The sequence below is a fragment of the Ammospiza nelsoni genome, chromosome 6 (assembly GCF_027579445.1).
Source record: "Ammospiza nelsoni isolate bAmmNel1 chromosome 6, bAmmNel1.pri, whole genome shotgun sequence".
Lineage (NCBI taxonomy): Eukaryota > Metazoa > Chordata > Aves > Passeriformes > Passerellidae > Ammospiza > Ammospiza nelsoni.
The window spans coordinates 28939287-28963215 of NC_080638.1; the positions used below are offsets into that span (position 1 = coordinate 28939287).

At 40.3% G+C, this 23929-nt stretch overlaps 2 protein-coding genes across 5 annotated transcripts in view; one reads left to right on the plus strand and one right to left on the minus strand.

Annotated features, from left to right (window-relative positions):
• Positions 1-1940, minus strand: part of UBR1 (ubiquitin protein ligase E3 component n-recognin 1) — a 59042-nt gene extending 57102 nt beyond the window's left edge. For all 3 annotated transcript variants that reach the window (XM_059473673.1, XM_059473672.1, XM_059473671.1), the window contains exon 1: positions 1801-1940. In XM_059473673.1, the coding sequence (XP_059329656.1) occupies positions 1801-1881 (81 nt within the window). In that variant the 5' untranslated portion in view covers positions 1882-1940. The remainder of the gene's footprint in view (positions 1-1800) is intronic.
• Positions 1941-4952: 3012 nt separating this feature from the next.
• On the plus strand, positions 4953-23606 carry TMEM62 (transmembrane protein 62). 2 transcript variants are annotated; one of them, XM_059474232.1, is made up of 14 exons: positions 4953-5051; positions 8839-8950; positions 9839-9976; positions 11009-11054; positions 12252-12393; positions 12592-12716; positions 12850-12972; positions 13841-13996; positions 15456-15615; positions 17204-17317; positions 18275-18359; positions 19886-19990; positions 20741-20859; positions 21740-23606. In XM_059474232.1, the coding sequence occupies exons 3-14, from the start codon at positions 9937-9939 to the stop codon at positions 22064-22066; spliced, it is 1542 nt and encodes a 513-aa protein (XP_059330215.1). In that variant the 5' UTR covers positions 4953-5051; positions 8839-8950; positions 9839-9936; the 3' UTR covers positions 22067-23606. The 2 variants fall into 2 exon arrangements, with proteins under 2 accessions (XP_059330215.1, XP_059330216.1); XM_059474233.1 differs by lacking the exon at positions 4953-5051 and having other exon boundaries at positions 5151-8950.
• The last annotated feature ends 323 nt before the right edge of the window (positions 23607-23929 follow it).

Consider the following 23929-nt stretch of genomic DNA (forward strand, 5'->3'; position numbering starts at 1 on the left):
GCAATAAATTGGGGATACTACTTCCAGATTACAGCAGTCTCCAGCATCACTATAGCCAGGTTTGCTGTCTGACATCACAAATGCTGTCAGACACAACCTAAGTACCCATCTCAGGCTCTTCTTCTCCCTTCTTATAACATACCCTCAGCCCCTGCTCCCTGTCAAATCCCTGAATTTTGCTTGGATGTATGGCAGGCAACACAGTCTGGATGGCCAGCTACCTTCATTAGAATGATAATTCTGGTCCAGACACTTTCAATTGGCTGAAATCACATAAAAAGTAAGACAACTTAGTGCACCAGCATCACCTTTGAGCAGCTGAGGATCTCTTCAACAACTCTCTCCCCGTTTTTCCAAATACCACTATTACCAGCTGTATGGATTGCTTGGGCTAACTCAGCCTCTGATGTCCCCAACTAATGAAGGTTGATTGCACTGCTTTGCTGCTGATTGCCTCTACTACCCTCAGTACCACTGACTTTAGGCACAGCTCACAAGCTTAAGAACTCGCCTGTCTTGGGCTGCAATTTTTGACACTATGCAGTCAAATCACATTTTTCTTAGTTTAAAATCAAGTTGTTCCTGATTTCAAAAAAAATCCACACATAGGCCTGTTTCAGTTACAGAAATATCCAGCACTTAAGAATGAACTCTGTGACTAAATTCTAATTAGTCCATTTCTAATGATTTGCAGATACTTAAAATTCTGAGAAGGGTACAGGGAATAATGGTTGTTGGCTTAGTGCTGCCACATGTAAGACAAGTTCCATGAGTAAACAGCTTTCTACTTTTATTAGTGGTGTGTAGCATCATGTAAAAAGTAGCTATTCTACAGGCTTGCCAGCACCCAATTTTTAAACACCAGCAGTCAACAGTTTCAAAACTATACTATGTGTGCAGACTGTTACAGAAAATAAAACATAAAATATAAAGTGCCTCATACACATCCATCTGCCTTCCTTTCTTAAGTTCTCAGCCTCTGGGTTTTAAAGTCCTCCTAATAAAGTGTTTCAAAAATAGTAATCACTACACAAGTTTGTGGAGGAAACCACAGAAGGCACCTATGGGCTACCATTAGACAGGGTCAATAGCAAATTGTGTTCAATAACAAAGTACGAAATCCATATACAATTATTTTGCAGAACGAAAATAGAAACAATATTTCTGTTCAACAAATAACCGTTTCCTATGTTCTTTCTAAATTATACTATTTGTTGCTTCACACAATAATTTGTTATTCAGCCTTTTTTGTTCCACAGTGGAGTCACCTTTAATTGAGAAAGGTAAAGGACTATCGTTAAAATGCGCATATACACTACAAGGTTTAAAGGACAACTTCTGAAGCTTTCCAAAGTTTGATCTCATTCAATTCAGCCATTAAGCGCAACTGAAGACCCGGGACAGAGGCTGAGAGATGCAGCGGGGAACTGAGCCAAACCGCGTCCCCGTGGGCCCGTGACAGCTGGCTCCCCGCTCCCGGGGCAGAGGCGGCGAGCCCCAGAGCCGCAGCCAGCGCAGGCCGCCGGGAGCGGGTGCGCAGCCGCGCCCGCCGCCGGCACGGGGGCACCGGGCCGCCCGCTCCGGCCCCAACGCCCAGGCCGTGCCCCGGCTGGAGCAGCCGCCTTCCGCTGGCTCCGGCGGTGCGGAGCGGCGCGTCCCAGCCCTCCATGGCGCAACTCGGCAGCCGCGGAGAGCCAGCCCGGGTCGGCCGAGCGGCGGGGCGGCAGCGCGGGGAGGGCACGGGCTGCTCCCGAGGGCGGGCAAAGGGTACCGCGCCGCGGCGCCGGTCTGCAGCCTCACCATAGCTCGCTCTGGGGCCTGCGCGGGGGCCCGGCCGCCCGCCGCTCTCGCCACAGGACTTCTGTCGACTCCGTCCGCCATTTTGAGAGCGAGGGACGCGGCCGGCGGCGCCGTCACGGCCCGGAAGGAGCCGGCGCCGTCACCGGGCGCTGCGCCCGCAGCCTAGGGCCCGCCCCGCGCGCAGCCGCCGCCGCGCGGGGCCTCGGTAGCGCCTCCTGCGGGAGGCCCAGCAGGGCCTGGCCGGGGCCGCTCGGAACGGCCGGCACGCGAAGCTCGTGTGGGGGCTGTGCGCTGAGCTACGCGGTGGGGCTCCTGTGCAGGCGCTTGAACTGTACCGTCTGCTGCCTGTGCACTTCGCGCCCTGCATCACGGAGTCACAGAGTCACAGAATCGATTAGGTTGGAAAAGACCTCTGAGATAATCGAATCCAAGCCATGACCGAACACCACCTCATCATCCAGCCTGTGTCACTGGGTGTCTCGTCCACTCTTTCCTAAACCATTTGCAGGGACACTGACTCCACCTCCCTGGACAGCCCATTCCAATGTTTAATCACTGTTTCGGTGAAGAAATTCTTTGTAATGTCTAACCTAAACCTCCCGTGGTGCAGGGGACTATGTCCCCTCATCTTATTGCTAGCAAGATAATAGCACAAGTAATTTCATCTACACGGGTGCAAAGTCACACCACTTCCATGTGGCTCCCATATGGGCTAAGCAAAGGGAAAATTTTATTAACTTGGTGTAGGAGGCAACAGTAGCTTTAGGCAAATGCCTAAAGACCAAAAGATCTCCAAGATCAAAATTTTTCCACCGCACCTCCTTCCAACAGCATTTCATAACTGTTCTAGGTGTTTAGCAGATTTGGCAGATTGGGGCATTTAGGATCTTGACTGATAGGTGACAAACAAGGCCTATGCATTGCTGGAAGTTTTCCAGATTGTTGCAGTCCAGTTCCACAATTCCCTGTGTTTGCACCTAAGGCCGAGGAAATAGACAAATAGCCATAGCATTGGATCTTGAGGTCCATATCGAATGCCTGATATCTTGGATATTGGGAAGACTGCCTCCTCCCACTGTTTCAAACCTCCAAGCAGCTTTTCGACTTTCTTTAGTTATCAGTATGGATGGGATAAAGTTTACAGGTAACCTTTTTCAGGTATATTCAATAATTTTTTGCACTGCACACAGCCACAGGTACTCTCAAAGTTCTTCTTTTATATCTTCAGAACATCTGAATGTAGTTCCTCTGCCATATCTACCAGTCATCTTCATATTAAGAAGTCCTGCAAACTTTTTTATATTACTGAAATCTGTCACTTAAAATCACCATCACTGAGACAGGTTTAAGTATGAAGTGTAAAAAATACAAAGTGAATTTTGCCATGAGATAATTAACAATTTAATCTTGTTCTGACTGTCTGTATTGCTGATCTGTACACAATTCTTTTCAGTAGCATGGCTGCCCGCGAACCAGAAGTGTTGTTTGCACAACAACCAAGTTTGGACTGTAATTACTGGAGTCCTTCTACCTGTTTTGGTTTCAACACTAGCAATTGTATAATCCAGCTTCCAAGGTAGTTGAGCAAGAGAAGCAAGGCAGAATTCCAGGACAGCTACAAACCCAGTCAGGCAGCAGGAGGGCTCCCTGCAGCCCCCCGTGCTGCAAGGCAAGCAGCTTGCCTGGCCACCTCTTTTAGCTAACTGTCAGTGTGGGTTTGCTTTACTGTGGGACTTTTAGAAGTTATGCTAATGTAAATCAACTGCTTTAATTGAACAAGACTTACTGTTAGATGTATTTTTAAAAATTATTATTAAAAAAAAAGTTGGAACCTACATGCACTGAGAGCAAAGAAAGTGTCAGCAAATGTCTTAAAAAAAACAAATTGGCACCATTGCCCAGGCAGAAATGGGACAAAACAAGATCTCCATGGATACTACAGTAATACAGGAAAGAAGAAGAACAAAACAGGAATTCAGATCAATTTTAATACAGACAAAATGCTTGACAGCCTTGCTAGAGCTAAAATAAAATGGTGGAGCTAAAATAAATGGAAGACAGTGAGCAAGCCCCAGTTCTCAAGATTACTCTTGAAGATTACCAGGGTTGCTGATTGATGTTTATTTACAAATATTTCTTCAGGGTGTTTTTTTGGAGGGAAGAGTACACAAGCAAGATGAAAGGCAGCTGAAAAAAAACAAAGCAAACTTACATGAAGTCCTGCAAAAGAGTAACTAAATTATGAAGAACATCTAAAAAGATGTGTCTTATATTAATGCAGTCTAATTGATCTGAAACTGTTTTTTCTTGATCAATCAAAACTAATAATTATCAATGTTAAAAAGCAAATCTTTGTCCAATGACAAATTATATGAGAAAATATCATTACAACTAAACAACATTGAATTAGAAACTTCTAATACCTGAAGTCGTTTGAGAATATTATGTTAAATAACAAAGAGTGATGTGAATTGACAGAAGCTTTTTCACCTAAACTCATACTTAAGATGGGAAGAAAAAATCTCAACAGTAAATGGGCAGCAGTTAGTAAACTGAGTTGACAGCAAAGAATAGCAATTATGAAACTGTGCACTTGCTATAGAAAGGTTTAAAACTGTGGTACATATATATATAAAAATATTCAAAATACCATAAAAATACTTCTGTCAGGAGCAAAATAGGTCAACTGCCTAGATTTCCGAGCAGGCAGAATAATAATACCGTAAGGAAGAAAAGCGAAAGTTTTCACGCTGTATTTGTAAGGAAGCAGGATGAGACGCGGATCTCTTCGTACGCCTGGGTTTCGTTCTGCTTTAACCTAGGCATTTCCAGGCACCCCTGAGGCTGGAGGGAAAAGCGGGAGCGCTCAGGGCCCACGCAGCGGGGGGAGAGCCGGGATCCCCCGGCCTCGCCGGACAAAACCTCCAGCACAAGGGGAGCGCCCACCCCTGGCGCCGCCGGCATCGGTCCTCCGAGCCGAGCGCGGCCGAGCGCGGGCCGGCCCGGCCGCCGGGGAGGTGGACGTGGAAGTGTCGGGGCTGGCGGCGCGGGGCTCGCCCGGGGCGAGCGCGGTGGCGGCGCGGCGCACGATGCTGGGGCTGGCGGCGGGGCTGCTGGCGGCGGCCGCCGTGGCGCTGCTGCTGGACTGGTACGGGCCGCCGGGGGCGCCGCCGGCCCCGGGGCAGCGCCGCCGCTGGGCCCCGCAGCCCGCGCCCGGGGCGGCGGCCGCCAGCCTGCTCTGGGTCGTGCAGGTAAGCGGGGCCAGGGGGGCCAGGGGCCGCCGAGCGCGGGCACAGCGGAGGCGCGCAGCCAAGCCCAGGTTACAGGCGTTTGGCCAGGCTGCCCCAAATGTCGCGGGCACTGAACATATTGAAGAATATGTTCAGTGCCGGCAGCTCGATGTGCAGCTGCAGGGCTGGCTACAGGCTGAGCTCCGGGGGGCGAGAGCCCGAGGCGAAAGGCCGGGACCTGCCCGACCCTTTACGCGGCGGAGGGCGCCGGGCACGGGGACTTGTGGCCCGGCCAGGACACTCAGAGACGGCAGGAGCCCATGACTCCCAGACTGTGACGGTATAAAAGCCTGGAGATTCCTTTCTTTGGGGCACCTTCTCAGAGGTACCCAAGTCAGACTGTTATTTTGTTAATTACTGCACCAAGATTAAATTATTTTAATGATCCCGAAGTCTGAGACCCTGCTATAGGAAACTTAGGGCACAGCTGGCAAGGAAACCTGGTCTGACTGTGAGTGTGGGGGGTGTAGCTGTGAAGGGGCCTCGGTCAAAGGTGGTGTGAGTGACTGCCGCTGTGGCTCCTCGATGGTTGCACAGAGAAGTTTCCTTATCACACAGATGTGTGTAGTGGAAGTTGGTAATTAAAAATCACCTAATTATTACACTACCCTATATATTGCATCAGTACCTGATGTGGTATTATCTGATATCCTGGGGAGGGAGAAATACAGGCTCTGCCTGTCCCTTTCCCTATCCCAAAACTCAGAAAAATTGTGTGGCTAAGGAAATAGCTTTACTGATTTATAGCAGTAGAAGGTACTGTGCCAGTATTCAGAAAATTAAATATACACTGCTTTTTTTCCAGGTTAAACATAAAATCCAGGTTGACCTGGCATTGTCCTGGAAGCAAATTGTCACGTCTTAGCGTTTCTGTGACTTCTTCTGACTCTTCTCCCCAGAGTATTCCCAAAGCACCTGGTGTAGAACTAGCCACAAAGATGTTTACGTATTTGTAGTTCAGCTGTGGCTGAAATGTCCCAGGGATTGCTGTGCATTTCCTTCCAACAAATAGCTGCTTTTACTGTTTTGTTTTCATTCTCAATCTCAAGAACACTTTGCCTGACTTTATTAGCTGCAGGCAGTGCTCTTAGTGGACAAGCTGGCATATGTTTGGTCCTTTGGTTCTCTCTAATTGGTGGTGTAATTTTTTTTCCAGTAATTTTTCCTTAAGTGACTTAAGGCTTATTTTTACTTCAGAGTACAAATATCAAGTGATATGCTTGAAATAATGTAAGGAAAGCCCCTGTCCTGAGCTGCTGTCTTGTGTGAAGAGTCAGAGCAGCATATAGCAGCTGCAGAGCTATGCTGACAAGCAGCATGCACAGGCCCATGTTTCTCTTACTGTGTTCTCTCTGGTTGTGTCACTTCAAGTGGAGTTCTCCCAAGGATAGGTCACAGCACAGCTAATTTGAGACTTGGCTTTACTTTCAAGTGGTTATGTTCTCTTTCAGACGTGCCCTTTAAACAGCTGCTTTATCATTGACCTAACTTGGAAACTAATCAAGCACCAAATCCAGCCTTGTGCCTGATGATGTTATGGGAACCAGGCTTCAGGGTCCCTGGTGATTACATGGGTCTAGCCTAGGTCACTGAATAGAGCTCAAGATGGTCAGTTCTGCCCCCAGCAGTTCCTGCCTTGTTTTTCTTCCCAAACACATGACTGTCTCTTCTTAAAAGAACTAAATCACAGTCTTTCTACTTTAATCTTCTATTAATGGCTCATCCATCTTTATTGTGGCAGAATTTCCTTTCTTACCCACTGCCAAATAGACACTCTAGTTCAGTATTTGACAAGCATATAATTATTTCTCCCATTTTTCTCAGCTGAAAGCATTCTACTGTTGCTCTAACCTTATAATTCTCCTTTGGTAACACCCGCATTTCCTGAACCACATCTTTGCTACAGATAAGGAATGTTGACAGTGATTTTTCCTCATCCCTGAATCTCTTCCAACCCATTTTAATGAAAGTAACTGCCTATGAAGCAATGAGAGGCCAAGTATCCACATCAGTCAGAGCCGGGGAAGGAGCAGCAAATGGGCTTTCACCTACATTTTGGAAAGTAAAAAAGAGCATTTCAAGCTTTTCATCTTGCCCACTGTGTTTTTATCTTTTCTTTATCTACTGGGATATCATCTGAAATGAATTCAAAATTAAAAAAAAAAAAAAGGAAGAAGCTCCACTTCTGAGATCTTCATATGTCATGGCTGTTAACGATGAAAGAAACTTAGTCCCAGCTCTCAGAAGTCCCAAGACACTGTAACTCTTAGGAATTACAAGTTGAACCCTTTTAAAAATCTTAAACTCATGGGGAAGAAAAGTGGCAAGGTCACTGTAGGAAATTAGGCTTCCAAACCACTCTCTGCTCTAAAATTGGAAATTTACATTTGCTGTAGCTACTGGTAGAGCATGGCTAAGGTTTTTTTTAAGACTGTTTTTTCTCAAGAATGAAAACTGTAGAAGTTTTGATTTTCTGTGTTTGATTGCTGAGATAAATTAATTGCAAATCCATAGGCTGAAAAGAAGCAAAACAAGTTGTATTGTTGTCAATGATTAAATGAGGTTTGATGTACCGAGGTAGTTTTGCTGTGCTCTTTGCTTCACACTAGTTTGAATACATCAATGAAAGTGAAGACAAAGTTATATCTAAAAGTGTTTGCCTTTCTTAGCATGCAATTCTGATCTAGGCAAAAATTCCATGTCATTCCGAATGGGGAGTTTTCCTAAGCAGAATTTAAAAACTGTGTTCAGGTAATATTTTCTTCGTATAGAGATGACTGAATAAGTAGAAGTAAATAATTTTTCTCCAAGATATTTTATCTGGATTTTTCAAAAACTAAAAGCTTTATGAGAACAGGTTTATTAAACTGAATGTAAAAGTTAATGTTTTTCTTTCCAAGTGATACTGTCAGATGAGCATTTGCTTACTGCTTTTTGAGCATCAAATACCATTTGTTCAAACCAAGGAAGACAATTAATTAATTGACTGAAGTAGAATGGAAAGTGGAATTGAAGCAATACATAAGGGTCTTTTTTGTACCGAAAAACCACAAATGTAAAAAAATAGAAAAATCTTACATTTCTTACTCTCCCCAAATGGCTCTTCTGATGTGAGGGCTTTCACTGATTCAGAAATGAACAGCATCTTCTACAGTTACATACAAGTCATATCATCATTTCTTAGGCAATATTTGCCTTCTTGAAGGCACATGGAATGAGATCTAAACACACTTGTTTGATCCATTAAAATGCTTGGATAGAATGTTAAAAATCCTTTCACTCAGCTACTGGAAATGTCACACCAGGTACAAAATAAATTTTCAGTACATTTCAAGTTCTAGGTAGCTTTAACCTATTGCTTTGCAGAACTGCTTTGTATTCTTACTTGCAGCAGGACCACTGTATTGCACAGAAACCGCCAGAATTTGAAAGGCAACAGGCCACTTGCAGCCATCACAATTTACTGTGGATACCTAAGTATTTACTCATACTTTTGTATGCTCTTAGTTTTAAGGAAATTTTCTTGATGTAAATGTGATTTTAGGGGTTAGAGTTGCAATATCATTTGCTTGTACTGCTTTCCTTCTCCCCTAGTCATCCACTTTTGTTTCTCCCTGTATCCCTTACACTGACATGAATCACTGTGACTGCTCTTATGTTGCGTTCTAATGTATACTTGGCTTTGGAGAACAGCCTGGTAGCAATAACCCTTTTACTTGGGGCAGTGTTTCAGTCTTCTCTTTGGCAGGTGTCAGATATTCATATCAGCAAATTTCGGGATCCCAAACGAGCTCCTGACTTTGAGAAATTTTGTTCAGAAACAATTGATGTAATTCAGCCAGCACTTGTTCTAGCAACAGGTAAGCAGTTGAAAAGTGTAAATTTCCTGTTGAGTGGACTGTCAAAGGTGCAGCAAATAGGCAAAATTGTAGGATCTCAAGAGAGAACTTTAAACATATCTTAAGTAATAGAAATTGAATTGCAGCTGAAGGGAGACTGCTAGAAGCTGAAAAAAATAACTTCTCAACAAGGGAATTATTATTATTTTATTGAGCATTCAGTTTGTTCAGTGAGTTTAGTGTGTTCTATGCATAACAGACACAATCACACAAGATAGCTAATGTTTTCTCAGTAGGTGTTGCTGCATCATAGCCCTTGCTATCAGCTACCCTCCCTCTTGCTCTGGTCATGATTCTACATTCTTTATGTTTGAAATTACAGAAGTGAGCAATGTCTGTAGTTAGCCACTAAGATACAGTTCCCCCCTCAGAACAATCCCTGTTCATTTGTATGAAATTCACCTGTGAATTAATGTAGGATTTTATTGCTGGTTTCCATTTGAACATATCATACCAAGAGAGGTGAAATAAGCCTTGCCACTTCATATGACAGCTTGCTATTGAAATAGATGAAGTTTTGACAAGATAATTGAAAAAACTTTGAGCCGTTGCTGTGTGCAAGGTTTTAGAATCTTAATGCTAGACCTGGAGTTTTGCTTCTATAGAAAGTTATTATCTAATTAGTGAAAGTGCTGCAGTGATGTGGTCAGTAGATGTCTGGTGAGGTTGCTGCATCTGCATTTAGAAGGCATTTACACTGATCATGTGGACCAGATACAGAAATAAGCAGATTGCACCCAGGCCTGCAGCCACTTAGACTTGGAGGCAGGGATGGCATGCTTGTCTAGTTACAGTATTTGTATAAGCTGTGTAGGTCTCTAGTTATATCTCACCTTTGTACACTCTCAGGTGATCTGACAGATGCTAAGACGAGAGATAAACTGGGATCTGAGCAGGTAGAAGATGAGTGGAAAACTTATCAGTCAATCCTGAAGAGATCAAGGGTCATGGAAAAAACCAAGTGGATAGACATTAAAGGGAATCATGGTAAGAAGAAAATTAAACATTTCTATCTTTCCTGTGATTGCAGATCACAGAATATAGAGGTAAAATGTTAGTACTCACTAGTGTGTTAGTATTCATGAATTAGGAGAAGGACTTACCATCCATGTCTACTGGGGACACACTTTGTTTACAAGCTCTTAGTGGAGTGAGTTTTAGTACCAGAGAGGTAAGAGTCTTTTACCTGGCAAGTGGTAGAACTTCAGAGGTTAGTTTCCACGTCATTATTTTATATACCACATTATTTAATGGAGGGGCAAACTGTAATCTTACCATACTGAAGAAATGGTTTCAATTTACTTTTCATAGACTTCCCCCTCACAGGTTTAAGTTTAAAGGGTGTCACATGTCCAGCAGCTAAAGGAAATTTGGTTTCTTTTGAATAGAAGGGAGTCATGGGAGTTTAGATCCATCAGCTGTTGCCACACTGTAAGCATTCAAACACAAGCTGACAGTCGTGTAGGCTGTATAAACAGGCTGTACAGGAAGCTGCCCTGGGAGGGGGGAAAGTGCATGCTTTGTCATATAGACTCATTTTCCTGTTAGGCTTCTGTCACCAGCATTTATTAGGAGAAGTGGAGCTGTTGCAGTACAGACCTCCCCAAGCTGATGTCTGTTCTACACATGCTGTTCTCTAGATGAGATGCTCCTTATTTTCCATGAAAGAATTAAGTCTTACTTACAGAGCATGCACCCAGTCCAGAAAAGCTCTTGAAAGGTTCTGTGGTCAAAATGGAGACAGGTTTAGTTTTTGGCTGCTAAATAACAATTTATATTCCCACAATGCCTTTATTTTTTAATTGAAACTTGAATGAGAAAACTATCGCCATTTAACTGCATTGAGTATATAATGTCTCCTCTGCACAGTTAGTCTGCCTGTCAATCATGCATTTTTTAAAAAGTAGCTCTTCAGCACCTGCTGAGACTGCTTTATCTCCACATTACCTAGTTAGATACAGGGGCCAATGATCAATTTGATCTGAAAATTTCCTTATTTCCTTTTTTACTCCCTTACAGATTCATTCAACATTCCACGCCTGGATAGTGTTCAGAATTATTACAGGTACTTTTATTTACCATACAGATGCAGCTATATCCAAGGTCAAATTCACTAAACAATCCTCTGTTTTCAGTTATTACATATATGCTTTTTCACTGACCTTCTTCTAGCCCAGGATCATATCTACTATTCCCTCTGTCTTTTGCATTGTCAGTTAGTAGAGCACAATCGATTGAGAAAATAGAGAATTCTTTGTGCAGATTTCTTATCTCTTACCTCTCTTTGTTTTGTAATTGAGTGTGTTAAATCTGTCAATGTCTACAAAATTTTCAGTCACACTCTAGGAGAAAGAAGATGGAAGAGTGAAATGGAGTTGTTTTTTCAATATATAAAAATATATTTTAAAATATTAAAACTACAAAAATTGTTTGCAGAAATAAAAATAGAAGCTAGGAAAAACAGTTATTCAGTACCACATTCTGGTGTTCATTATGTATTAAAATTAAAGAGGGCAATGGGTCGTATTGAAATACAATATTTTTACACAAAAACATAGGTTCCTATTATATGTTCTCAGCATTAGCAGAGGATTAATCAACTTATACATACTCAAAGTGGGACTAAATGAAGAAATTTTATTGAAGTTGATGATGTTCATAAAGATACTGCTAACTTAAAAAAATATTTTGAAAGGGGTTTTATAGCATTAGAAGTATTGAAAACTTGGTTTTAATATATTGGCTTGTATTGTATTCAGGTCAACATTTCTGGCAATTTTATTGTTCTGATTAGTGGAGGAACAGGGACATGAACTGATTTCTGGATGGCTGTGCTCAAATTATACTCATCATCTGAACTCAGGAATGTTTTAGTTTCCACAAATCATGCAAGGAGTAAAACAAAACTAAAACAACTTTAAAAACCCCAAATGCACACAAAAGGACCACTTCAAAACCCCAAAATAAATAAATAAAAAAAAAACCCAACCTAAATTTAATTAATTTTAGTGATTCTCAGCTTAACTCACAATCATTTTAGTTACAGAATTGCAATTTAGGTGGTACTATTAGTTGAAATGTCATGTCTTTGCCAGTGGAAGATATGTACAATTCCCATCTAGCATAAAGTATCAAAAGCACTCCCAATTTGTCAGTTAGAAATAGTGAAATTTGCTGTTGTCAATGGAAAGAGAGAAAGCAATGCATGTTTGTCATGGGTACAAGCTTTCCTAACAGCAGTATTTCCATCTTGTTTTGTTAGGAAATACTCTGCCTGGCATAAAGATGGCTCTTTCCATTACATCCACACTACCTCTTTTGGGAACTATTCATTCATCTGCGTGGATGCCACACTCAGCCCAGGCCCTAAAAGACCCTATAATTTTTTTGGGATTTTAAACATGGTATTGTATAAGTCTTTGCATTCCATTTTGCTGGCTGTTTTATTTCTGTAGTGGTTTGTTTGGAGGTTTGGGTTTTTTTAAATATAGAAAAATTGTTTGAAAGATTTATGTTCCTCTATAAGTGTGTTTAGGTTTTTAAGTTATAATGCATGTGAGACATTTATTTAGCAAAATGGATTTATCACCTGCCTGTTTCAGAATCAAATGGCAGAGCTGTCTTTGATGGCAACAGAAAGTCTACACAGCAACCATACTATCTGGTTTGGCCACTACCCCACCTCCACAATCATCTCCCCATCCCCTGGAATACGAACACTAATGAGGTAAGATCTTCTTGCCCTCTATGTTTTCAGCATGAAGTACATTTCTTGTCTGTCTTCACATGCTCATCTCTCACTTTTCAGGTTTTCTGCAGTGATATTTCCTTCCTACCCAAATAATCACAATTCTTATTAGTTCTGCCACAGCCTATTTATGTGGACATCTCCATACAATGGGTGGGCTGATGCCAGTCTTGCACAGTCAACACCGTGGTGGCACTCTGGAACTTGAATTGGGAGACTGGATGGATAATAGGAGGTAAGAAAAGCCCATATGAGCAAATTATTATATGAAACCTACCTGCTGTACTGTGATTCTCTTTTATGCTCTGTGGTGCACTTGAAAGAAGCATGAGATCAGCCTGACTGGTTATTACTATTATTAGTGCTTTTGAAAAAAAGGCCTTGTGTGTATGTTTGGGATTTTTCCCCATATCAACAGTGTGCTAATAAATTAATTTTTTTTATTCATTCTTGATATTTAAAAACTAAAAAGGGGACATCTAAATGTGTATCCAGATAGTATGTATTTAGTATTAAATGTAGACAAATATATTGTAAAATTCAGCATCACTACTTCTCTCACTAATTCAGCATCTCTCTTCTCTACATGCTCTGCAATAGCTGTTAGAATTCTTGACACAGAAATAGTCCTCCTGAGAAATGTTACCTTACTTGCATATCCAGAAGTGTCTGATGCTATGTGGAGTGGATAGTTGTATATTAGCTTTTATTCTGCAGTAATCCAAAGAAAGATACAGGTATGGATACAGGGGAGGAGCACACTGGGGTTGTTGTCCTGAACTAGAGTACCTACACAGACACTATGGAAATGTACATTATATTTGAGTTCTTTAATGTAATGTTCATCTGACTGATTCATGTGCAAAATTCCATAGATCTTCACACTTGGAACTTTGAGTACTGCTTCCATGATTTATAATAAAATTAACCTCATCAGAGGTAAGCAACTGTACAGTTAATATAGCAGAGTTGGAGAATGTAAGATCAACTACAGAAGAGAATAAACAGAAAATAATGCCAGGTTCTTTAGGAATTTGAGGAGCTGGAAATCAGCTGTTCACAAAGCAGTTTGTATTAGCAAAATTTGTTTCCTTTCTTTATAGATACAGGATCCTTGCGTTTGATCATGACCTCCTCAGCTTTGCAGATCTCAACTTTGAAGAGTGGCCTGTAGTTCTCATCACCAATCCCAAATCCTTCCTTTACAGCAGTTCTACTCATGAACCACTAGTCAAAATTCTTTATTCCACTCATATCAGGTACCCTGTAATGTCTTGATTTCACAATATTTAATTATATTTATATGTATATACACAAAACCTTTTTTTTAATATATGTGTCTACTGTTCTCAGAATTAATTTTTCTCTGGAAGATCATTCCAGAGAGCTTGCTTTGTATCATATCTGTGATAAAAAGTTTGGGTAGTAGTAATTCATGGTTTTTTTAAATTATGTAGTTATTTCCCCTAAGGTCAAACGAACTTTATGTAACCAAAGTTGATCAATTAATATGTAATTAAAATAGATTCATATGTAATCAATATGCATAGATTGTTATGTAATCTGTGTTATTTATCTCACATGTTCACATCAACTCTGCTAATTTCAGAATTTTGTCTGTGTATTTTTCTAAATGTTTTCTCTATTCACTTCAGACTTCTTAGCTTTGTCTTTTCAATTCTACATCCTTTATATACTAAAACATGAGAAGCATCTGCCAATTTTCATATTCATTTTAAATCTCTCAATCTTTTAATCTATTTATCTATTTAATTTTTACATTTATATTTCATATTTTTAGGCCCTTTTCAGCATTTTATATTTGCTGTAAGACTAATCTGCTTGAAATACTGCCTACACAGGGTTACAATAAAAAGAAGTTTGTCATACTTTTCAGTTAGGGAGCAGTATCCTACTAGATGTCCTAATTACTTTCCAGTTTCCCATTCAGAACCTTATCTGAACAATCTTAAGATTATACTAAATATAGGAACTGATAGATTTATTCACCCTAACTGTATGAAACACCTTCATTTGACTAAAACATGCTCTGTAATGCCATTCATATTACCAGAAATGAAAGGAATTGCACTTACAATATTTTTGAGTCTGTGTTAGTATCACTGCTTCTGTGAATATAAGCACTACTGCCAGGTGGCAATACGTTTGTTGGTATCTGAGATCTGGCACTCCATTCCATTTGTCCTAAATGCAGTAACAAACTCTGAGAGGTTACATTCTGACTAGCAAAAATAAAAAAAAGGGGGAAAAAGGGAAAAAAACCCACTCCCAACAACAAAGGACTTTAGAGAGAGAGCCTGGCAATTTTTTATGAAGACATCTGCAAGTCTTTGGTTATGTGTCTATGTGTGCTGGAGGATGCATCCCACTTCTGTTAGGAGATGTTTTGAAGCAAGAGTTCTAAAATTATTTCTGTCAAGGTCTTACAACTTCTGCCACCTTTTGATCTGTTCCACATCCAGTTTTCTACCCTGTTCTTTTGTGTAGTGCCATACAGAACAACTTTGTCTTTAACTGTAGGAAAAACCTACCATGTTACCATTAGCCTACAGATATTTCACTGTTGTAATTTCTAAATATTTTGAACCCTTTACTACAAGGCAGCTTAACCTTTAGAGACTTCTTCTTAAGGAAGTAATTACATACCTGCAAGTCCAGTAACAAATCTGTTTCTTTTGCTCTTTATTTACTCCTTAGAATTCTGGCATTCTCTCCTTCTGTCATTATCTCTGTCAAAGTCTACATAGATGGAGTTCACCTGGGGAATGCACATCAGGTGTCTGGCCCTCTCTATGTGCTGAAGTGGAGCCCACAAAACTACAGTGAAGGGTTCCATCACATAGATGTGACTGTCCAGGTAAGGTACCTGTTGGCATTCTTTGTATTGATTTTTTTTTTCTCATCACGGCTTCTCTGTCACCCTCCTGCCTCACATAACTAGGAACAAAATACATGATAACAGACTTACTTTCATATTTGTCTGATAACAAAACCCAAAGGATTTAATAAAGGAATAAACATAGACTGCTAAGCACCAAAATATTCATAAAGCTGCTGGAATAAAGAAAGAAATATTATTTTTCATAAGAAGTAGAATAAGACATGACAGAAGTGCAAACTTGAAATTGGCCAGAGATGTACAAAATTACAAGAAATTTTTCTAAAGGTGTATAAACAGCAAGCAGCAACAGAAGGAAAATACTGGCCAGGTGTTAAACAGCAGAAGTGAATTAGTCACCAACAGCTCTGACAAGGCAGAGGTTCTCAGCACTTTCTTCACCTCTGTCTTCACCAGCAGTGTTGGGCCTCAGGCTTTGGAAGCAAGGATCAAGGTTGATGCAAACAGAGACCCACTGTCAATGAAAAAAGAATTGGAGTGAGACCTGGCACAGGAGCTTGATCCTACAGATCAATGGCCCCTGACAGTTTCCACTCCAGAGTGTTGAGAAGCCTGGTTGACATCTTTGTGAGGCCACTCTCCATAGTCCTGGAGAAGTTGGGGAGATCAGGGGACATCCCAGAAGACTGGCAGAAGGCTAATGACTCTCCTGTGTATAGGAAGGCATGAAGGGAGGATCCAGGAAATTATAGGCCCCTTAGTCTTATTTCAGTCTCTGGGAAATTCAGGAAATAAATCCTTGTGGGGGGCTTTCTGAAGTCAGATGAAGCACATCACTGGGAAGACCCAATACAGATTAATCAAGGGCAAATTGTGGGCCAAGAAGAACATTATGAAGTTCATGAAGGAAAAGTGTAAGCACTTGAACCTGGGAAAACATAATCCAGGAGTGCAGCACAGGCTGTGATCTGCCTGGCTGGGGAGCAGCTCTGTGAAAAGGGACCTCAGTGTCCTGGTGGACCACAAGCTCAGTGTGAATGAACAGTGTGCTGGTGCAGCAGAGAAAATCTACTGGATGCTGGGGTGCATCCACAAGGGCATCAGCAGCCAAGACAGGTCACTATCCTGCTCTACTGAGTGCTTGCCAGGCCACATCTGGAACACTGTGCTCAAAGTGTTGAATAAATGACAAAAAACAATAAACAAATGTTTGTTTATGTATATGGGTTTATGACAATACACCAGAAATGAAGCACAACAAAATTTGAAAATATTTTAATATGGGCTATTACCTAGAATTGAACTTTCAGAAAACAATTGTGGGGAGGGGCAGTAAACAGTCACAGTATTCCCTAAGTTGCTGAATCTCTGACAGGCTCTACTTCAATGTAGCACTTTCAGATTATGATTTTATAATCACCAATTTACTTGAAACTGCAGAATTGACTGTAAGTAATCCTTTGTTGGTGGAATTTATTACAGCACTATGCAGAGAAGCATACATCAATTGTATCTTTCTAGAAAAGCTGCAATGATAATTATTAACTTTACTTGACAGTTTTTTGTACCACTGCTATGTAATTGCTCTCATTTTATGTCAATCTAGGATGCTTCAGGAAGAATTGGCACACGGGGCCATTTATTTGGTATGGAAGAAAACCTCTCTCTTAGATTTGACTTTTGGTCATCTGTTATTCTTCTCACTGACCACTATGTTCTAGTAAGTACTTTCAACAAAACAGCTGTTACTTCATGTTGGTTTCCCAGTCTGCAGTAGGGTTTTTCATAATTCCTGAAGATTTGTAGACTTGAATGCAGTTACTTTTTCCAGAAATGATTCTTTTGGAATTCCAAAACATTTTAAGTTTCTCAAGTTGCACATTTCAACCACAAATGTGCAACGATGGTTTATACAAACAGTTGACATCCTGGATTTAGTCCCAATTATCCATTTTTGGGCATAAGTGTACACACATTTTGTACAAGCAAGAAATTGAAAAAGAGCTACTGGAGATAGTAGAAAAAGGAAACATTAAATTGAAGAGAAATTCACTGTGAACTGTTGCGATATGTTTTCTGGAAAAAATGCTGCAAATATTCTCATTGTCAGCTGCTGACATTATAACTAGCTGAAGTGAAGTGGAGGGCAAAATCCCCATGGACTTTAGTGAGTGCCAGGTCATATCCAGATGTGTTACAGCCCAGTACAAGCAAAGAAGGATGTCATGTCTTAGTAGCCTAGGTGCACTTCTAGAACTGCATAAGAAAGTCCACGTGACAGTAGTTCTTATCATAATTGGTTCAAAATTATTCTTAGGTTTGTTAATCAGTCACACATTTTACACCATGTCTTGAACTGCATTTCTCTTCAGAACAGTGCTCAGACAATGTTTTGCCTTGGAATTGTAACTACACTTTTTCAATGGATGAGTTTACAAACTCTATTTTTAAAGATTCAGGTCTATTGCTTTCAGATATTGAGCAGAATTCAAGTCAGTACAATACAAATCTGAGAAACTCTTCAGTTTCCTTTTTTACTCTTCAGTTCAGTGACACCATCAAGCTTTGAATATGTGTTTCAAAGAGGATCTTTGTACCATTCTCTCAGTGTCCATAAGGCATGCTCCAAGACTGCAATTATTCCAGGGCTGGCTTATAGTCAAAACTGTCTTTTCAGGCCCGAGTGCTCTTTGGACTGACTGTGCTGATTCAGATTACCTTACTTGTTGTTTTCCGACACCTCCAAAAGCCAGCACTCAAAGGTATCAACTAACATTTACCTGTGGTTTTTAGTAGTTCTGTTTTTCCCTAAACTTTTTACTGTTGACCAGTGTGCTAACAATATGTAAGTAACTGTGCTGTTAATCACCATATGCATTTTACATCTCCTACTGTGGGGTTTGACTGGTTTCTCAGAAGCTGTTGTTTCGCTTTTAAGGGAAGCTGGAAAACCTCCAATATATCAAATAAAGTAAACTAGAAACTTGAGCAGGTATCTTTGTTTAAACAAAAGTTGAGTTGATTGAAGTCCAAGGTTTCATTTTAATTTTCTCACTGAAGAATCCAATACATAGGGAATGTTTTGTTTTGTATTAGTTCTGTATGTGTGCTTGTTTCTTTACAGAATTCTCTCTTGCCTGAGTGGAGAAACAGATTTCCTTTTGTAAAGATAGCATTTGTTAACTTTTGCAAAGAACACTAACAGGATTGGGTCTTTCTCAAAATAAGATTAAGGCCATTTCTGTCATAACTTGATACTTTGTTTGTGATACATCTAGTAAATTAAAATTATTACTATTAAGCTCATGGTATTTATCCTTTAAACAGTCATTTGAACCACACCTTACTAATGAGATTTTTCTGGAAGCCACCTCCCTTCCTATTCATGTCAGTGTTTGTACCTTCCTGTATACTCCTAATTGTGTAGCATCCTGAGGTAGCTACAGCAACTGCTTACATAGAAAAGAAACAGATTTTCAGTTGCCTTTATGGAACTCAGCAGCTAAATATTAAAAAAGCTGACTCTGTGGTCATCTAGGTCCATGTGGACGATGATAAATGTTTGACATCTTAGTGAACAAATTTGTTAGAGCTGTTGATTTCCAAAGGTGAAGCTTGCCCTCTAGGGGTTAATTCTTTGTGAGAAGGCCACATAATAGATGTAAGTCTACAAGCTAACTTTTTAGGGAGGTTCTCTTGATCTGTGAATTGCCTGCTTCATTTAGAGAGCTACTACTGCTTTTTTCTGCTAACACCACACACTTGTCAGAATAATGTCATTTTAATGCCAAGACTTAATTTTGAGCTGCTATCAGATCTCAGTAAAGTAGATTTAATCTAAAGAAATCCAACAAATCTAGTCCACGCTGACCCACCTTTCTGGGTTTGCAAAGTTACTGTTTTGATTCTCTTATTTTTAATTTAATACATACTTTCTCCATGTTTTTCATTCTAGCTAACTTCATTTTCTGGGTATAGAATGGTCGTTCAGTATTATTTACATACAGTAAGTGTATTCCTTTAGAATGACAGGTTCCTCTGCTGTTTTTGATATAGATTGTTATATTTATTGGTTCTTTACTTTCAGTTATCACAGTAATAGTAATGCATTCCTCTGCATTTTTCTGTAGACATACCAAATATTATTTTTATATTCCTTATTTAAAATAATGAGTAAATAATACCCAGATTTGTTTCAGAAAAACCAGTATTATACATACATATATATCTGGGGAAGGTGTTGCAAACTGAATTAAGTGTGTTTTTCTTAAATGTTGTCTCTGTTTAGGAAAGCTGGGATTACTTACTCTGACTTCATATTCTCTTCATGTCTTCAGTAAAACAAACACCTTCTATTACTCAATTCTGTTTCTGAATTTATACACCATTCTGGGTAAGTAGCCTAGAGTACTGGAGGACATAAATTGGTATTTTGAAATTACACATTAGATCCTGATGAAAATTTAAGAATTCCAACATCTTAGAGAATGGGGAAAATCTACTGAAGTTAAAAAAGCTATGTGGAACTTTAAAAGTTAATGTCCAAGAGACTAAAGGCTTATTTGTAAGAGCCTAACTTAGAAGCCCTGAATTAATTAAACACTTAGATTGTTAAATTACTCTAAAAGCAAAGTGATTATTTTTAAATTCAGTTTGGTTTTCACTTATTTTTTGATTGTTGGCATCAGAGCTAACAATCTGAGCTTATTCTCCTCTGATAACATGTTACTGAAATAGCTATTTTCTTGTTAGTCTGTGTAGTATGTATAACACAGAGCAGCCTGCCTGTTTTAATTCCTATGCTGAGCCAGGCTGGAATTGTTTGTGACCACATTTTTCATATATCTTACTGTAATTCTGGGAAAAAGCTACCCTTTTCACCTCTCTCATAAGGAAGGTATTATGTGTGGTGTTGAAAATTGACAGAGAGATGAAACTAATTCAAAAGTATTTTCATTGCATGCCACAACCCCGTCAAACTGTGGTGTTTTCACACCAGACTGCTGTTTGCTGCATATGAAAACATGAGGCTGATTACTCTGGACAAGCAATAGGGAAGTCTCAGGGTACAAAGGGCCGTGTGGGAAAGGGCTGTGTCTCTGTTCTGTTTCCTGATGGTGATGTTTGGTTTCCTCTCTTGCAGGACCATGGTTTGTAGGTGAACTGATAGATGGCCAGATGGGGGCCTGTTTTTCCTTTGGAGTATTTGTTGGTGGTTCCTTCTTACAGGGCAGTATGACATTTGTGGTTGGGATTTTACAGGTGAGTATTTATAAAATAAAGGCTAAAAACTGGTGCTTTTTTCTCAGGGGCTTTTTTCCATTTTTTAATAGATTTAAAGAAAGAAGTCTTGGAAGTAAAGACTGACCATGCCTGACTACCGTGGTCTTTCTTACCTTTCTGCAGATTTAAAGAAAGGAAGGAGGTTGTGCATTATTTTCACAAACTTCTCTTTTTCTCTAATAAAATGATGTTGCTTTGGACTCCCTGGCTATCTGGATTAGAGGCTGCCTCTACAGATGTATAACTCTACATTTTCAATGAATTTTCTGGTTTTGCCCTTGGCTCACACAATGTAAGCAAAAAACTGAATGGCCAGGGTAGCCCTTGCAGTGTTAATAACTCTTCAGATCAGTAGGTGTCACTGTCTAAGCACACGAGTCCAGTTTTCCCAGGAGTGTTTTCCCCATTAATCTGAAAGACAAAGTGTCATTCCTTGGCATTTAAGACAGAGGATCAAAGCAGCATTGCCTCCTTCTTCATGGTGTCTCCTTTGTACCAGTGGGACACTGCAGTGGGCTGGGTCAGAGTTAAGCTGACATACAGATTGTCTGGTTTTGCCATGTTAATTTTTTGCTAAGTCTGGCTCCCTGAATCATTTCCAGGAAATGTCAGATGTGTGTTAGTGCCTCTTACTGCAAGGGAATGGGCAGGAATTCTTGGCCTGGGACTCAGGCCCGGGCAGTCCCAGCTTTATCAGCTGCAGTCGTGGAGATGCGTCCTGAGATTCCATCTCTAGGAATTGTACTCAGCCCTTAGAATGGGACAGCTTTATCTGTGCATACATTTTTAAGCCGTCATAGATGTTACCCAGAACCCTTGACTTCCTCATTGTCTTATTTTTCTTCACTCTTCCTTTCAGATGATGTTTTTCAACCTGCCATTGATGGCCTATCTGTGCTGGTGCCTGCTGCTGCGCTGCCATGGCCACAGCTTCCGTTCCCACCTCCGTCACGTCCGCCGCCTCGTGGCCGTGCCTGTTCACCTGGCAATGGTCCTGCTCCTGGCCTGGCAGGTCTACTCCTGCTATTTCCTGCAGCGCACATACGGCACCTTGGCCTTCTTCCTGTCCCCAATGAGAACGTGGCTGGTGCTACTGACCGCAGCTCTCATTTATAAAACCTGGACACTGAAATCATCACAGCTCAGAACTTACATAACAGAGATAAAAAACTGTCAAAGCTCCTGAAGTACAATATAAGTACTCCAAATTCTGTCTTAAAAACTCTCAAGGTACAACCTTATCATTTTGTGATGCTGGAATTCCATACACCCCACCGTTAAGTGGTAAGACCCAAAGCTGCACCTGCACTGCTACAGAACTGTATTAAATAGGTAATGTACAATATGTTATACACACTTTCCTTCTATTATACAACATACTGTATAATACATGTTATATAATACAGTTATGGATTATACATCAGTACAGTCAACTTTGGAATAATCTCATCAATGAGGTTTTTTTAGTGATACAGAGATAGATATGTCCATATGGATCACAAATGGAAATGTTTGCCTATTACTACTGTGAATAGAAAAATAATTAATTATTGATTTTTATAATGCTGCAAAATATGAGCATAGGACCTGATGAGCTTCTGGATTTGTGATTCCTTGATTTTTATTTCAGGGTTGACATGTGTTTTTACAAGACTAGACCAGATGTCTTTATGAAGTAATAGTGATTGCCAAGGTGCTATAGTGGCCTTCACAGCCAGAGTCCTATGCCCATACGTGTTTTCAGTTCATAATGCTGTATACAAGCAGATCATAGGTGTGTGTATGTATTTGTGTTCATGTTTACCTGAGTTGTGGCCTATAGCTCTTGCCCTGGGAGTGCTGGCTAACTAACAGGCTCACTCTCTGGAAGGAAGGAGTTTCATTTTGCACTACTAAGGTTGCCAGTCCTCCCACCCATGACTGGTGAAACAACAGTGAATTATCAGTGGTGCTGGGGTTTTCAGCTTCAAAGCAAAGAATAGAGACAATAGCCTCAGGATGGGAGAGACTGTAGGAATACTATGGTCTGATGCCTATAAAGTCTGTAATTTCTGTTTTTCTGGGTCTCAGCTGTGTTTCTGGGTCTTGGCCAAATGCACCAAAGAGTGACCTAAGAAAACTTACTTCTTTGTTTTCACTTTTTTCCTATGTTCAAAAATTATAGAACAATTAGTTACAATAACGAAGAATGGGATTATCCAGAGCCAAGAAAGCTGAGGTGCCTTGATCTGTAAAGAGCACTGCGTTGCTTCACAAAAGACCAGCTGTGAGTGGAACATTTAAAATACTTTAGGTAATTTTACAGTAACTTACTTATGGCTTCTCAAGAAAAAAAGAGGGCTAATTTATTTATGGTCCCTTTGGAAAAAACCAGCAGCAACTGTAGTAGAACACAGAAAAATAAATCAGAAGAAAATATTGATTACAACAAGGACTTTTGTTATTTCTAACAGGCAACAGTTTTCCTGTTCCTTCATTTCTGTTCCTCAATGATATAGGAAAATAGTAATGTAATACTACTAATAATGTAATGTCTTCAATGTAATAGGGAAAAGAGCAAGCACCCATTTACATGAGGTAAATACACTGTTAAGAGAATAAAGAATGTAATTTGTTGCTACAAAAGTTTGTTTTGCAAAGCTGTTAAAAAATCAGGGATGGCACAAAATTTATTTGTGAGATACAATACTGAAAAATTGATAATAAAATGACATTTCACAATTAAATTACTTTTATGTGATTAGCGAGAACAGGAAGTGGCAATAATATACTTCAGATCTTTTGACTTGTTACCATTGTTAAATATAACATTACCCAATACTTTCACCCTTAGGCTGGTCTCTCCAATAGTGTCTGCACTGCACACACTTGAACCCACTGTTTGATTAACCCCCCACACTGAGCATTCATGCATGGCTTGTGTGGAGGCTGATTTTTTTTAAAATTTTTTTTTAAGAAGAGAAACAAAAGCGCACTTACCAGTCTAGAAAATTCTGGGGGTCCAGGAAAGCTGACACACAACCTCCTTTGGCTTCCTCTTCACTTTTGT

Bases quoted from the DNA above. Each gene is read 5' to 3' on its own strand.
- TMEM62 (XM_059474233.1), top strand. From the start codon at position 8,746: ATGTTGCGTTCTAATGTATACTTGGCTTTGGAGAACAGCCTGGTAGCA. The intron at 13,997-15,455 runs GTACCCTGTAAT...TTTACTCCTTAG, and splicing joins CTTTATTCCACTCATATCAG to AATTCTGGCATTCTCTCCTT. The intron at 19,991-20,740 runs GTAAGTAGCCTA...CCTCTCTTGCAG, and splicing joins GAATTTATACACCATTCTGG to GACCATGGTTTGTAGGTGAA.